The 16519-nt window shown below is 42.1% G+C and overlaps 2 protein-coding genes across 2 annotated transcripts in view; both read right to left on the reverse strand.

Moving 5' to 3' along the window:
- The window catches only part of pi4kb (phosphatidylinositol 4-kinase, catalytic, beta), a 65389-nt gene extending 59284 nt beyond the window's left edge, over positions 1-6105 (reverse strand). Inside the window, exon 1 of the mRNA XM_080750257.1 lies at positions 6093-6105. The gene's annotated coding sequence lies outside the window, so the exon portion shown is untranslated. The remainder of the gene's footprint in view (positions 1-6092) is intronic.
- Positions 43-15720, reverse strand: LOC308300694 (extracellular calcium-sensing receptor-like; the record flags this gene model as incomplete). The annotated part of the gene is made up of 10 exons (XM_080744579.1): positions 43-51; positions 212-221; positions 353-362; positions 9415-10311; positions 10397-10520; positions 10605-10826; positions 11069-11224; positions 12094-12363; positions 15026-15251; positions 15479-15720. 10 exons carry the CDS (start codon positions 15718-15720, stop codon positions 43-45), a joined length of 2166 nt encoding a protein of 721 aa, XP_080600705.1.
- Between the last annotated feature and the right edge of the window lie 799 nt (positions 15721-16519).

Below are 16519 nucleotides of genomic sequence, written 5' to 3' on the forward strand. Positions count from 1 at the left end.
ACAACATGTCAAAGAACTGCATCTCCCATGGAGCACCTCACCTCAGCGCCGCTGTAAACACACACACAGAGACACGTTCTACGTTAAACATGTCAATGAACTGCATCTCCCATGGTGCACCTCACCTCACCGCCTGCTGTAAACACACAGAGAGACACGTTCTATGTTAAACAACATGTCAAAGAACTGCATCTCCCATGGTGCACCTCACCTCAGCGCCGCTGTAACACACAGAGAGACACGCTCTACGTTAAACAACATGTCAAAGAACTGCATCTTCCATGGTGCACCTCACTGCCGTTCTACTTTAAACAACATGTCAAAGAACTGCATCTCCCATGGTGCACCTCACCTCAGCGCCGCTGTAAACACACGAGAGACACGTTCTACGTTAAACAACATGTCAAACCATGGGAGATGCAAAAAAGCGATCACTAGATTGTGGTATAAAGATGACTCTCCAAATTGTGAGCAGTGGCTGTCCATGTGATGGAGAGATTTACAAACAAACAAAAAAAAAGTGTTGCTTTAAACCATGTCAACATAATACAATAATACATTAAGATAAATTGAATACACTGTGTTTTCGGTGATATCGGAAGCGTTATCTGCACAGCAGTGCACACCGATAACACAGTTAAAAAATAAAACTTCTCCGCTGTTCAACTCTGCCCCGTCGGCAATCAGCGCAGTAGAGATGAGACATTCGCGAACGATTCGGCTCTCTTGAACGGCTCTTTTAAATGAACGATGGGATCCAGTCCGCAGTCGCGGGACACAGAGCAATGAGTCACTGTCGAGAACGGTATCAGAAAAACGGATGGGGAGGCACAGCTCATGAACGAGAGCTAGCAGTGTGGACATGTCATGGACACAGGCTGCGAAACACAAACAACATTTGGATTACAAAAACACTGGAACAATTCAGAAGCACTTAATTAGAAAATGTAACTAGTAGCTGTGTATGTTAATCTGACTTTAGTAGGCTAGATTGTTTACTTCTTGGACTTGGACATGCGTTTGTGCTGTGGCAGGTTATTTAATATGGGATTTTGACAGCTTGCTTCTCCTCTTAACGGAACACCGTCCCGGCTCTGAATGTTTTAATGGAGCGGCGGTTCTGGCCGTTCTGTCTCACTTTCACCCCTGCCTGGTGCGAGACAATAAATAACTGTTCGCCAATTGCTACTTCTCTCAATTGGAAGTACATGACACCAGTCCAGCGCACCGCAGTAGTAGAACTGGTGATAGCCTATAAAAAGTATATATTTTCGACTCCTCGACTCAAACAATTGGTGTCGATTCCCGGGGCTTAAAACGACGCGTCGATTCATCGAATTTTAGAAGACAGCCCTACTCACATAGTACTCTATGCCCAACGGGGTCCCCAAATCATTTTGAGGGGTCTGCAGAGATGATTAACTTCATGTGCAACATTGTTTTCTCTCTCAACAGTAAACAAACCAACATATATAGAGAGTATCTGCACATTTCTAAAGTGACAATTTGAGGACTTTTTAATGCATCTAAAATAACAAATTAAATATTGGTCAAATTGTCAAATATTAGGGGCAGAAATGGTGAAAATAGCAGCTCTATCACAGATCTACATGTTACTTGTGAGTATATAGATCGGCTATTTTTCACAATAGAACCGTGTTATACAAAATGTAATGTCTCAACTCTTAGTGCTCGTCAGGGTGGGGGGGGGGGTCCCCAGTTAAAATATGATTATTTTGAGGGTCCCCAGGTGAAATATGATTATTTTGGGGGTCCCCAGTTAAAATATGATTATTTTTTGGGGGGGGGGGGGGGTCCCCAGTTAAAATATGATTATTTTGGGGGGGGTCCCCAGTTAAATATGATTATTTTGGGGGTCCCCAGTTAAATATGATTATGTTGGGGGTGGTGGCCTGATAAGGTTGAGGACCCCTGCTCTGTGGCCTCCAGTCACATGTAGTGGATTAGTAAGGCTGCTTTCACTTCTCATAATCAAAGTGTTTGTTCAGAATCTGAACGACTTCTGAGACGTTCGTTGTGTGGGAGGGGCTTTATTCCACTTTCATAATCCACTAACATACTGTATGTACATGCATGTGACTCTCTCTCTCTCTCTCGCACACTCAAATGCACTCGCGCGCCCACACGCACACGCACACACACACACACACACACACACACACACACACAATATTTGATTTTATGTAGTTGCTTATTCTCTACATTCTGCGTATTAAAGAGGCATATCGTCGTTGTCGGGTGAAAACCGTTCGTTTTGCATTTTTCATTTTAAAAATGATTTAAACTAGTGAAAACAGCCGATCTACAAGCACACAACGCCTCGCGGGTGTGAGGCGTTGTGTGCTTGTAGATCTGCTGTTTTCACTACTTTTGTGCAACAGCCTTGTACGATGATGCAGGGCTTTCCTTTGCGAAAGAACATACAAATTTGAAACTTGGAGATACAAGGTTTACACCCGACAACGACGATATGTACATTAGTTTTTTCATTACTGATATTAGCCTAATAAGTGTGAATGTCTACATACTGTTACTGTACACCCCCTCCTTTAATTGGTGCAGAGACAAAAAATCACACCCGTGTGAACTGAGCAGTGGTCGTGGAGGCTGTGCAACAGCACTACTGGGTGGGTGCAGCGGGGTTAGTGTGCTTTACAATGCTGTAGTTTCTTCACACACTCTAATTTATTTGACCCTAAAACATTCAGTTTGTTAATAATAATAATAATACTTGACCACACATGCTGACCCACCCTTCCCCCCTGTGTGTGTGTGTGTGTGTGTGTGTGTGTGTGTGTGTGTGTGTGTGTGTGTGTGTGTGTGTGTGTGTGTGTGTGTGAGAGAGAACAACAGCGCCCCTCCCTTAACATGTGTGGTCAGAAAAGGTACTGCAGGCTTGAGGCTACATACACGGCCGGACGGCCGGACGGATACCCACACACACGGCCACGTATAGGAGACGGTGTGACCACCGCTCAAAAAGACAATGATGTTTTGAACCCACTTGCTATTTACTAGAATATACAGTATTTAAAGCAGTTGGTTAATTAATAACTAATGTATTTATGTAGCAAGCACCAGCCAATAGATGACTAGGAAACAACTAATCAAACAACATACTGTATTCTAACATGTCTAACTTTTATACTTAAATATTTTTTGCAGTGTTTATTTTATTGTTATTAACTTTTTTTTACTATATCTACTGGATAGTACTGTGTTCTATCCGTCTGTCATTCAATGTTATATGAGATACTTCAATGGTTTCCTATGGAAATAAGCGTAGTCTTAGGATCTCCTTTTAGTAGACCTTGTACCAGTGAACTAATTACAATCTAAAATATGAACCCTTGTTGTGAAAAAAACAAAGTTGACCTATTTAAGGTGTTTTTATTAGCCAGTGAAAGATCCTTCTAAACTAGAAGTTGCTGGCTGCTATGGCACACTGACCATCAAGAAACCCACTGAACCAGTCATCAACTATAAGTTGACTACAAACTAAGAGAGATCAACTACGCCAGTGGTTCTCAAAATTTTCAGGCTGGGACCCCCAAAATAACCATATTTTAAGTAACTGGGGACCACCAACTAAGAGTTGAGGCATTACATTTTGTATTACACGGTTCTATTGTGAAAATAGCAGATCTACTACATGCTCACAACGCCTCGCAAACGCAAATGCGGTGTTTTATTATTAATCTGGGGACCCCTCTGGGGGGGTAACCGGTCGCATCGCCAACAATCCAACTTGCCACATTGGGCAGGCTTGTCAACGCTCCTGGATTCTCCAGGATGATTGGCAATATACATCTACTATGTTAAATATGTTCTGGGGGAGGACCCCCAGATGAGAAGTCATTATTAAGGATGTCTTACTTTGCTTCTGTCATCAAATCTGTACGCATACATTTGGCATTTTAAGGCTGAAATTGTACCCATGCTAGTAAAGCAAGCCTGATAAAAGTATCAAATATGCACAAAATTCAACAGAACACAGGAAAATATATATCTGTTAAGAAGTTTTGGGGGGAGGAGGACCACCAGACCCCGGAAGGGGAGTTCCACCCTCCCCCTAAAAATAAATCTCCTGGATTTTCATGACTGACAGTCCAATGTTGACAGGCCTGATCATTGGCGAGGTGTCCTAGCAAGTTGATTTGGCGAGTTGGATGTTTGGCGAAGTGACCAGTATTCTGTGGGGGTCCCGACTTAATTATTATAACTCTATGGTCCCACAGGTTGAGAACCACTGAACTATCAGTTACCAACGGCACACTGACTGACACTAGTATAGTTGATCAGTGATGTCATTACGTGCGCATCCCGCATCATTCAAGTCGCCCAGGGACTCATTCATGTCATGGTCCTGGGGTCCCGGGGATGCGCCTCCATTGGAGTCCATGTTAAAATAATTTACCGGGTCGCGGTAAAAGAAAAACATTTTAAAATTCCACAGACACCACCATTGTTCATGGGTGAAAGCATCCTACTTTACCCTACGTTAACACAAATAAAATCCACGTAGAAAGTCTTAAACAGGTGATAGAAACATCAATGTTTTGATTCCACCGACGTCCGACGCCATTTTGCGCGCCCGAATTCATTAGGGGCACATGTTTTAGTAGTTTTAGTAGTTCTAAGTTCAAACATTAGCCAAATTGTAAAATAAATATAAGAAATAGGCAAACATTTTGAAAATAGCTGATCTACAAGCTCACAGCGCTCGAAAACATTGTATTGAGGACTCAAAACTTTTCTGGGACCCATTTGAATGACCACCTGTGGGTCCCGGGACCCTGAATGACCACCTGTGGGTCCCTGGACCCATTACATTGAAAACCTAGTAACATCACTGGTTGATAACTACACATCCAGTGAACAGATCAGACCTGCTCCATCATAGACACAGAGCTTTACATCCATAGAGCAGGGGTCTTCAACAGGGGGTCCGGGACCCCTAGGGGGTCCTCAGAGTTACTACAGGAGGTCCTCCAAATCTTTGTGTGACAGGAACCTTTTCCCCCTTTCTTATATTAACCACTTGAACCCTAGCGTCCATATTCTGAGAACTTTAGCCAAAAATAGCAGATCTACAAGCTTGTGCGAGGCGTTGTGAGCTTGTAGATTTGCTATTTTCGGCAAAGAGCTTTGGAGGGTGAAAAGAGCAGACTAAGTACAGAGTGAAAGGTCAAGTTTGACGGTTCAAATGGTTAAATATCTGAAAACACAAATTGACATGAATCCAAAACACACTGATGATTGTGCTGTCAAACAATGAAACTATATGGAATCTATGAACAGGTTGTGGGGGTCCCTGCTTCATCTCTCTCTCAACTAAGGGGTCCCTGCTTCATCTCTCTCTCAGCTAAGGGGTCCCTGCTTCATCTCTCTCTCGACTAAGGGGTCCCTGCTTCATCTCTCTCTCAGCTAAGGGGTCCCTGCTTCATCTCTCTCTCGACTAAGGGGTCCCTGCTTCATCTCTCTCTCGACTAAGGGGTCCCTGCTTCATCTCTCTCTCAGCTAAGGGGTCCCTGCTTCATCTCTCTCTCAACTAAGGGGTCCCTGCTTCATCTCTCTCTCAGCTAAGGGGTCCCTGCTTCATATCTCTCTCAGCTAAGGGGTCCCTGCTTCATCTCTCTCTCAACTAAGGGGTCCCTGCTTCATCTCTCTCTCAACTAAGGGGTCCCTGCTTCATCTCTCTCTCAACTAAGGTGTCCCTGCTTCATCTCTCTCTCAACTAAGGGGTCCCTGCTTCATCTCTCTCTCAACTAAGGGGTCCCTGGACTGAAAACGTTGAAGACCCCTGCCATAGAGTTCCATCCCAGACAGACATGGTGTGTTGAACTTGTTGTTGTTGTTCCATTTAAAGAACTCTCTTAGCGCTGCTAGTCGGCTAACTTTAGCTCCGTTAGCTTCTTCATCCTCATGTAGTTCAGTTTGAGCACCGTTTTTTATCGTATAGACTAAAGGTCTTCATCAGAGCAGCAGAAGCTCCCAGAGCAGCGCGTTCACATCATAACATCACAACACGGTGGAAACTCACACACTTTAAACACAAACAACATTCCTACCGTTTAGAGAAGAGCTGCTGGTGGGTTTAAACCTGAGATGATCTGTGATGCTGGGAGTATCACAACAACATCCCAGTTCAACCATGGAACAGGAGGGGAGCGCTTGTTGATTGATTGATTGATTGATTGATTGAAGAATTTATTAGAAGTTTGCAGTAGAAACAAGTACAGTTTCATGACAGTACAAATCACTGGTACAAGGTCAACTAAAAGGAGGAGATCCTCGAAAGCCGAGGCTTATTTCCACAGGAACCACACTTTAAGTACGATCTCATATAAAATGTAAGCATGTTTTTGGTGGAGATGACGGAGGCGAGCCGGCGTTATATTATTAACACAATCTGATCTAGTTATAACAACAATCATGACACATAGGCTATTTATTATAATCACTAATTCACTATGAATGAATTATAATTAAAGTAAAAATAGTCAAATAACAAACAAGGACAAATTGTTCTGCCCACAACCTTATCAAACCAAAATGCCTAAACTACTGTAAATGTAGGCCTATTATAACTATGATAATGGTTCTTAATTAGTCCCAATTATTAAGTAGAATACTTGACCTTATAAATATATATATATAATGTGTTATGATTATTTCTTGTGCTATATGTTATGAAACACCTCCGCGCGGTCCAGGCCAACACAACGGAGCGCTCCCTACCTCCGGTTCAGCCAATCACAAGCTTCCACTGCTGGAAGCGGGATGTTGTTTTGATACACAGCTTCTCTCCTCCTGTCTGTAGCTGTCCCTGCTCCGCCTGCATAGAATGTTATACATTATAAACACCCCGCATGCTGTGAACCATGCCAGACCCTTCACACTTCACCTCATAGCACACAGTGAGAGTGTGTGTTTTATTTATCATGTTTATGTTGACTTTAATGCTTAATTAGAATCCGATGTTATTTTATAACAGACAGGCTTAGCAGCAGACAGCCAGGCAGATGGCAGGGTTGCCAGATTGGCAGGACAGGAACAAGCAAAAGAACTACTGTCAAAAGAAAACAAAACAAGCGACTTTGCTGTTTGGAAAGAAAAGAAACAAAGAAAGAAAGAAAGAAAGAAAGAAAGAAAGAAAGAAAGAAAGCAAGAAAGAAAGAAAGAAAGAAAGAATTAAGGGCTGGGATGCGATTACATTTTTTAAATCTAATTAATTACAGGCTCTGTGATTAATTAATCGCATTTTAATTGCACATCGATATTTGACTGAGAAGTTCTTTTTTTTTCAAGTAAAACCCATTTTGTTGTATGAGTGAATCAACAAGTGAGTTTTTTAAATATTAATTTGGCATCCACTGGGCCAAGCAAAGCGCTCTGATCGGCTACTTCTCCCTTTGTGTTTGTTGTCTCTTCTTGGTTGGTGCATTGCTATGATCGGTATGCCTGAAACTGAAGGTTCTGTGGTGCAAAAACTAAGTGCGATTAAAATGCGTTAATTTTCTGTAATTAATTAATCAGCTAAAGTCCCAGCCTTTATATATATATATATATATATATATATATATATATATATATATACGCACACACACACCACACACACAGTGTTGGGGAAGTTAAAGTTACATGTAACTGAGTTACATTCATATTTCTGTAACTCGTCAAGTAACTGAGATACTTTTTGGGTCATTTTTGGTTCAAGTTACAAGTTACAAGAAGTTACAAGCGAAGTTATAATTAACAAGTTTTGTTAAGATTGACGATCAAATGTCCTCAACAGATCATAACTTTCTTCTTTTTTTAACTTTATTTTAGGAACACAGATGTTTACTAAAGAAAATGTCAACCTTTTTTAAATAAAACATAAAACTCAGTTGAGGCATATTTCTGACCGAAAGTATCAGTCACCCGAGAGAGACTTGGAGTAGAACAGCTGCTCCTTCACTTGGAAAGGAGTCAGCTTAGGTGGTTGGGGCATCTCGTACGAATGCCCCCCGAGCGCCTTCCTAGGAAGGTCCTCGATGCACATCCCACTGGGAGGAGACCCCGTGGCAGACCAAAGACCAGGTGGAAGGATTATATCTCCACACTGGCCTGGGAACGCCTCGGTATACTCCCTGAGGGAGTGGAGGAAGATAAGGAACTCTGGAAATCTTAGTTGGAACTGTTACCCCCGCGACCCGATTCCAGATAAGAGGTTGAAGATGTATGGATGGATGTCTTTGTATTATGCTGTAAAGTGTAAACTTTGTCAACAAGACGTTCAAAAAAATATTAACAGGAAAGATATTTTTTTAAGCCTTTATTGCCAACTGGCTACATGATTCAAAACGAATGCCAACATGTTTTGACCAAACACACCTTGTCACAACACCTTGACACACAGAGTGTTCTGTGATTTATTCTTGTATGTCTTAGTGGTGCCTCGACCCATGCATGATAGACTTCTTATAGTGTTTCTCTCAGGTTTCAAAAGGATGATATAACACTTTGGTCCAAACAATGCCACCAACACACCAGAACTAGATGCTAAAATAGCAAACACCTCCACCACATCTGCATATTTGCCTGGAGAGCTGATATATGCTGGGATGAAGGCTATCCACACGGCACAGAAGATCAACATGCTGAACGTGATTAACTTGGCTTCATTGAAGTTGTCTGGAAGATTCTTGGTCATGTCATGTCATGTCTTTGTGGCGTTTTGGCGCATTTTTGTCCATTTTCACGTGTCGCACTCCTCCTAGGGGGTTAATCGGATCAACTTCAAATTCGCTCAGCATACACGAGACACGTTAACGATGAAAAGTTGTGCGAATTGTGAGCGTCAAACTTCCTTCGACAAACAGGAAGTGCCCACTCTTCTGATCGGCGATACTTGATTATTCCTTTTTTTTGGTTATCATCAACCGTTTGTCGTACAAACTTGTGGGTCGTGTCATTTGACATGTTTCAGAGTCCTTGTCCATAATTGGTTCAACTTATCCCCGCCCCCTCTTCTGATTGGCCGAAACTTTAATTTGGCTTTATCTCGTCAACCGTTTGTCGTACAGACTTGTGACTGGTGTCATTTGACTTGTTTCAGATTCCTTCAGCTTAATTGGTTTAACTTAGCCCCACCCCCTCTTCTGATTGGCCGAAACTTTATTTGGCTATAACTCATCAACCGTTTCTCGTAAAACCTTGTGGGTGATGTCATTTGACTTGTTTTAGAATTCTTCTTCTTAATTGTTGTAACTAAGCCCCGCCCCCTCTTCTGGTTGGTCGATATTCAACAGTACATATAACGTTTTAACCTTTTGTCGTACAAACTTGGGTGGTGACATTTAACTGCTTCTTCTGCTTCTGATTTCTGCTTCTATGTCTTAGTGGTACCTCGACCCATGATAGACTTCTTAGTGTTCCTCTCAGGTTTCAAAAGGATGATATAACACTTTGGTCCAAACAATGCCACCAACACACCAGAACTAGATGCTAAAATAGCAAACACTTCCACTACATCTGCATATTTGCCTGGAGAGCTGATATATGCTGGGATGAAGGCTATCCACACGGCACAGAAGATCAACATGCTGAACGTGATTAACTTGGCTTCGTTGAAGTTGTCTGGGAGATTCCTTGCCATGAATGCTAGGAGAAAGCTAAGGAGAGCCAGTAAACCAATATAACCCAGCAACACTCCAAAACCAACTGTTGACCCAACATCACACTCATAGACTATCTTATCACTGTGGTATTGAGTGTTCTTATGAGGAGTTGGTGAATTAGACACAATCCAAGCAGTGCATATTGCTGCCTGAATGGAAGTAAGAACCAGAAGTGTTCCTCTCTGCTGCGTTGCACCAAACCACTTCATGATGTCTGCTCCTCCAGGCTTGGAGGCCTTGAACACGGCCAACACCACCATAGTCTTTACCAGAATACAAGCGACGCAAAGCGCAAAACTGATCCCAAACGCTGCGTGTCTCATTTGGCAAGTCCACAGTCTGGGATGTCCAATGAACAGAAGAGAACACAGGAAACACAGTTTGAGAGACATTAAGAGTTGGTAGCTGAGTTCTGAGTTGTTGGCTCGTACCATGGGTGTGTTTCTATGATAGATGAAGATTCCCAGGACAACGGCACAGGTAAGAGTGCCTAGCAGTGAGATGGTTGTCAAGGAGATACCCAGGCCTTCATGGTAGGAGAGGAACTCCACGCCCTTAGGGACACAGTGGTCACGCTGGGGACTGGACCAGAAGTCCTCTGGACAACTGGTGCACTCTGTAGAGTCTAACAAAGAGGGCAAGATTCAAAGGGACAGACAAGTGCAGTATACACAGCAGTCTAACGACTACTGTGTATACTGTAAACCTACCCGTCTGGTTGCTGATCTCTCCCTCAGAACAAGCAATGCAGTCAAAGCAGCAGACAGGCTCTCCTTTCCTTCTGGCCACACGGGTTCCAGGAGAACAGCTCTCACTGCACACTGACCGAGGAGGCTGCAGAGGAGAGTAACAACCATGTTCAATTTCAATCTAAACTCAATTACGTTCACATCCTGACATTAAGAAAGCCAAAGTGACCTTTATGAAGTTCCAGAGGATTCTGCCTTCATCAAGGATGAGCTCTTCACCTGCGGAGGCTGACTTCTTGACCACACCCACACCGTGAACCTTTGTGCTTCCATCAGGAAGCCACACCCAGTTCAAGATATCCCAGATTGGTAAAACATCCCCGTTCTCATCAAATGAGACATCATCACCAAATGATGTGCTGAAGTTGACCTTTTCCAGGTAATGCATAAGCTAGAAATGGTGAGTGAAATTATGAAAATCAAGAGACTTGACAGAAAAAGGGCATTACTTTTACATTTGGGAACCAGTGAACTAGAAACATCAACAGGAAAATCGTAAATTAGTATCAACACCTGCCATGGCTGCATTGTCTGCAAAGTGGCACAGCTGTGCCCAGTGAAAGGTCCTCTTCCTGGCACACACAGCAACATGGCATGGAGGGCATGGGCCAGAGCGTACACGGCCAAGTATACGTTGTACTCAGACCTGAGGTCAGACACATCCAGAAGGGTTGTATCTGCTGTTTCCAGTTCCTCTTGTCCACTGCACACCTCTCCACCAGCATCCACCCACTCTGGTGGAAGGGGTGCAAATTTACACTGAAACGCATGCTCCCAAAACTCCTTCACCTGAAGAAGCACAATAAGACTTACGTTAAAGGGGAATTTCTCTTTAAAAGTCTTTACTCTGGGGTCATTCTAACGTCTACATCTATTTACAATTTAGGCATTTAATTCAGAGCAACTTCTCGTGTTCATCCCATACCGCTTTTAACTTGCTTAATTCAACTTTTAGATATTTGATAATTGATATTAATTTGATCATACAAACCTCAGACACACAGTTCCAAGAGCTTATAAGGGAGGTGTATCTGGTCAAATTACTATCAAATATCTAAATGTTGAATCAAACAACTTAAATGTGCATGAAAAGCCACAGACCCACAGCAGATGTTAGTGATTTTAAGGGAGAAAAGCCATTAAGCATAAATAAATGGCATTTAAACCACTAGCCTACATTAAACAAAAGACTCACTAATACGGTATTTCCATGTGTGTTGTCAGGATCATTGCGAGGATGTATTTTTAACAAGAAGTCCTTGAAACCTGTTATCTCTCCGCGATGAATGGCGACCCCTAGGGTTCCTGCCAGGTATGGCATGTAGCGAGGAGCCTGGAAATTAGAATTTGTCGTCCAGCCTGCAGCGGCAACCCATTGGAGACCCGTTACATTCTGTCTGACCACCTGTTGATGGAGACCCGTCACATTCTGTCTGACCACCTGTTGATGTTTTTACACTCATTTCACATTCTGTCTGACCACCTGTTGATGGTGTGTTTTTACACTCATTTTACACTTGGAAAAGTGGTGGGAAGTTGTAATTAGTGGGATGTGATTAGTGTAGAAGAGGGTAAGATGGGTCTGTTCAAATGGACATAACAAGTATGAACAGTATAAGGTTTCCAGCTAAAAGTGACTGGTTAGGCTGAACACAAACCTCCTCCATGAGATTCAACATATAGCTCCCAAACGTAAATGCAATGACCACACGAGCTGTGGATTCCTTCATGACGGTGACAATCCTGTGGAGTTTGTCCAGGTCATCGTCCCAGGGCAGGGCCTCTGAATAAGCCACACAACCCAGACCAGAGCGGGACAGGGCCCACCGGAAGGTTCGACCAGCGTTGATGCCGTAGGCACCGTCATTAAACACCAGTCCCACCCAGGTCCATCCAAAACGCTTCATAAGCAGCAGCACAGCTCGCACCTAAAGAATCAAAAGAAAAATAAACTCTAGTCTAACCTCTCCCTACAACTACAAAATGATTGGAGCTTGCACGGGGGGGAAAAAAAGAAACTAATGTTCACCCACTTTAACCCTATAAACCTGCTGGCCATTGGGAAAAGCGGGACAACTCCCGAACGGCCGGTTCATTCCCGGCCGGTCCAGGGCGGGCATTAGGAAAAATTAAATAAAATGTCAGCCTCTATCTCCAAGTTTCAAATGTGTAATTGTTTTCGCAAAGCAAAGCCCTGCTTCATCATACAAGGCTGTTGCACAAAAGTAGTGAAAACAGCAGATCTACAAGCACACAATGCCTCGCACCGCGAGGCGTTGTGTGCTTGTAGATCGGCTGTTGATAAATACAAAACAAACGGTTTTGGACATACAAGGTTTCCACCCGACAACGACGAAATATAACTCATGTACAGAAATTGGCCCACTGGCTTGTCACTTGTCATGATCTGAAATGGAAAATCTTTGAGTAGCAGCAGCGCTACAGAGAGAGATCTCTCTCCATAGCGCGCAATGAGGGCCTCTCCAACTCTTTTTTCCCGGGCTGAATCAGGGGCCCAGCACGTCCCTGCTATAAACCTTTGATGTGACAATAAAAGTGACTCTGATGTATACATTACTTTGAAGTAAGTATTTGTTCTGTGAACAAATTAAAACAATTCCTTTTTTCCACATGCTTGCACTGCATTACTAGTAGTATACTGTACATTACTGTACATTACTGTACATTACTATAGTATACTGTATCTACTGTCCACTGCATTACTAGTAGTATACTGTACATTACTGTACATTACTGTACATTACTATAGTATACTGTATCTACTGTATCTACATTACTATAGTATACTGTCCAATAATTACCTTTTGTTCAAATGATAGTGTAGCCAAAATGTAAGCAGGTATGAAAATGAATACATTAAATAGCCTTTCTTTCACATATCGAGAAGATTGTGAATGAGACAACAGAAGGACAAGCAGTGAGGAAACTTTACAAATTCTATTGAGAAATAGCATGATGTATGAAATGTATGAATTTCATAAATAATAGAAGCCGTGGGCCACATACAATCTGCTTGTGTTCCACATTTGGCCCCCGTGTTGATTCCCACTAAACTAGTCTGCCTGTCGACTACCTATTTTCACTTACTAAAACAACATAAAAACTAAGCTATGATGACTAAGACTATGACTAAATAAACTGACACATTTAGTGGGAAAAGAGATCCTGTAGAACTAAGACAAGTCATCATGGGTGTCACAGAGCAAAACATAAATAAAGCTGATCTACAATCTCACAATATGTTGTTGTGAGCTTGTATAAGTGGAAATCAATGTGTAGTCGACTAAATCAACTGTAGAAATAGTTGACTGAAATCTTAGTCAACTAAAACTAGACTAAAAGTAAAGCATTTCAACTAAAACTAGACTAAAAGTAAAGCACTTAAAAACTAAACTAAACTAGACTGACTAAAATGTGATTAAAATGTTCAAAAGACTATGAGACTAAAACTAAAACGAATAAAAACGAATTAAAGATCTGTGTACCTGGGAGTCATTGTTTGGGATTGTTCTGAAGAAGGATGGGAACTGACTCAGGTCACTCAGAGTAGAGGAAGCAGCAGTTTGACTGATCTGAAAAAGGCATACAACATCTGTTCTGTAATATACTATTTATTTTACACATTTACCCTGTGAACAGAGCATGAGAGATGCACCAAATATATCATGGTAAAAGGTGTAAACTTACCATGGGTACTCTGTATAAACCTAATATTATAACATTATAGTAGGATACTTACCATGGGTACTCTGTATAGACCTAATATTATAACATTATAGTAGGATACTTACCATGGGTACTCTGTATAGACCTAATATTATAACATTATAGTAGGAGTCTTACCATGGGTACTCTGAATAGACCTAATATTCTAGAGAGAGCAATAGAACTTACCATGGGTACTCTGAATAAACCTAATATTCTAGAGAACAATAGAACTTACCATGGGTACTCTGAATAGACCTAATATTCTAGAGAGAACAATAGAACTTACCATGGGTACTCTGAATAAACCTAATATTCTAGAGAGAACAATAGAACTTACCATGGGTACTCTGAATAAACCTAATATTCTAGAGAGAGCAATAGAACTTACCATGGGTACTCTGAATAAACCTAATATTCTAGAGAACAATAGAACTTACCATGGGTACTCTGAATAAACCTAATATTCTAGAGAACAATAGAACTTACCATGGGTACTCTGAATAAACCTAATATTCTAGAGAGAGCAATAGAACTTACCATGGGTACTCTGAATAAACCTAATATTCTAGAGAGAACAATAGAACTTACCATGGGTACTCTGAATAAACCTAATATTCTAGAGAGAACAATAGAACTTACCATGGGTACTCTGAATAAACCTAATATTCTAGAGAGAACAATAGAACTTACCATGGGTACTCTGAATAAACCTAATATTCTAGAGAGAGCAATAGAACTTACCATGGGTACTCTGTATAAACCTAATATTCTAGAGAGAGCAATAGAACTTACCATGGGTACTCTGAATAGACCTAATATTCTAGAGAGAGCAATAGAACTGGATGAGGTGGCAGGACCCACAATTCCCAGCACTGGAGGAGACCCAACGCAGCTCTCATCCAATAGAAAGTGCTCCTCTCTCCCACTGACCAGCGTCAAGGCTGCACGGAACTCAACTCCATGCGTCATGCAGTTATCATAGAGGTTATAACCCAGAGTCACACTGGGCAGTAAGCTGGGGTTTCTGTTGATTTCACTGATGGCATAAGCCATGGTCTGGGCCTGCATGAACCCCTGCATGTATAAACTAAGACACACAATCTGTTTGTATAACATCGCATATTTGTCTTTGTAGAAACACAACCATTCATATGATACTAAAACTATCCACACAAGTTGCATTCTCTTGCTTGCTTTTGTAAAGGTATTTGTGCTAATAAATCAAGTCAAGTCATATTTATCTATAATTAATAACAGTAACGTCCAGTTGTAAAGACACCTGCACACCCTGAACCTACAGTACAGCTGACTCACCTGTAGCAAATGAACTCGTTTGGCTTGGAGGTGAAAGACAGTTCAGGGAAGACAGAGGCAGAGTGGAAATAAAACAAGCCTCCCAGAACGACGTCTCCAGGCTTGTACATTCTGTTCAGCTCAAACTGAGCCTGAATCTGACATGAAGAGTTAGGAGAGGAAGGCAAGGGAGAGGAAGAAGAGAACAACATCAGGTACAGGTACAGGTATGAAAGCAGGTGTGTTTCTAGACGAGTCCTCATGACTGTCCTCCCCCGTCTAACCCCCCTCTCCCAACTCCTCTGTCCAGTTGGTACATTTTATACCCAGTGCCAGGCTATCCCTTGTGCCACCCTATGCCATTACGTAATGTGCCACCGTATGCCATTAGGTAATGTCACACCCTATGCCATTATGTAATGTCACACCCTATGCCATTATGTAATGTCACACCGCCCATATGGGGCAGGGCTTTGGATTTCATGAACACTGATTGTTTGATATGCATTAGGCCACAAACCCCCATTTGATTCCATGTTTCCATCTCTGGTACTCCAATCATCAACACTTTAATATCCTTATTCATGGGAGTATTCTTTATGGAACCAAAGAGGGATGTCCTGTGTTTTGACAAGATTTGGAGGTGTCCCCCCCGCTGCCACTGACGAGGTTGATGACATATTGTTTCATTTCATTTAATTGAAAGTCGCAATGGTGTGTAAAAACATAGCGCATCCGGTCTGGAACGGAAACAGTTGGCAGGCGGGATCAAAAAGCTGCCAATCCGGCCGCTCCCATGACTTTTGCCTCAAAGTCAAAGTTTAATGTTAGCAGTCAATGAGTTCAAATATCTTTTAATTTCTATTTCTGCTAATAAGCTTCAAACTTGATAGGCTTCGACTAATCAGATTCACAGTGGGAATGACTAAAGGCCTGTCCATATTCTCTCTGAAACGGAAGAGAGCTTTTAATTTTAGTCTGGAACCAGACCAATCCTTTAGTCTGGAACCAGACCAATCCTTTAGTCTGGAACCAGACCAATCCTTTAGTCTGGAAGCAGAC

Source organism: Nannobrachium achirus (assembly GCF_963921795.1).
Source record: "Nannobrachium achirus genome assembly, chromosome: 2".
Lineage (NCBI taxonomy): Eukaryota > Metazoa > Chordata > Actinopteri > Myctophiformes > Myctophidae > Nannobrachium > Nannobrachium achirus.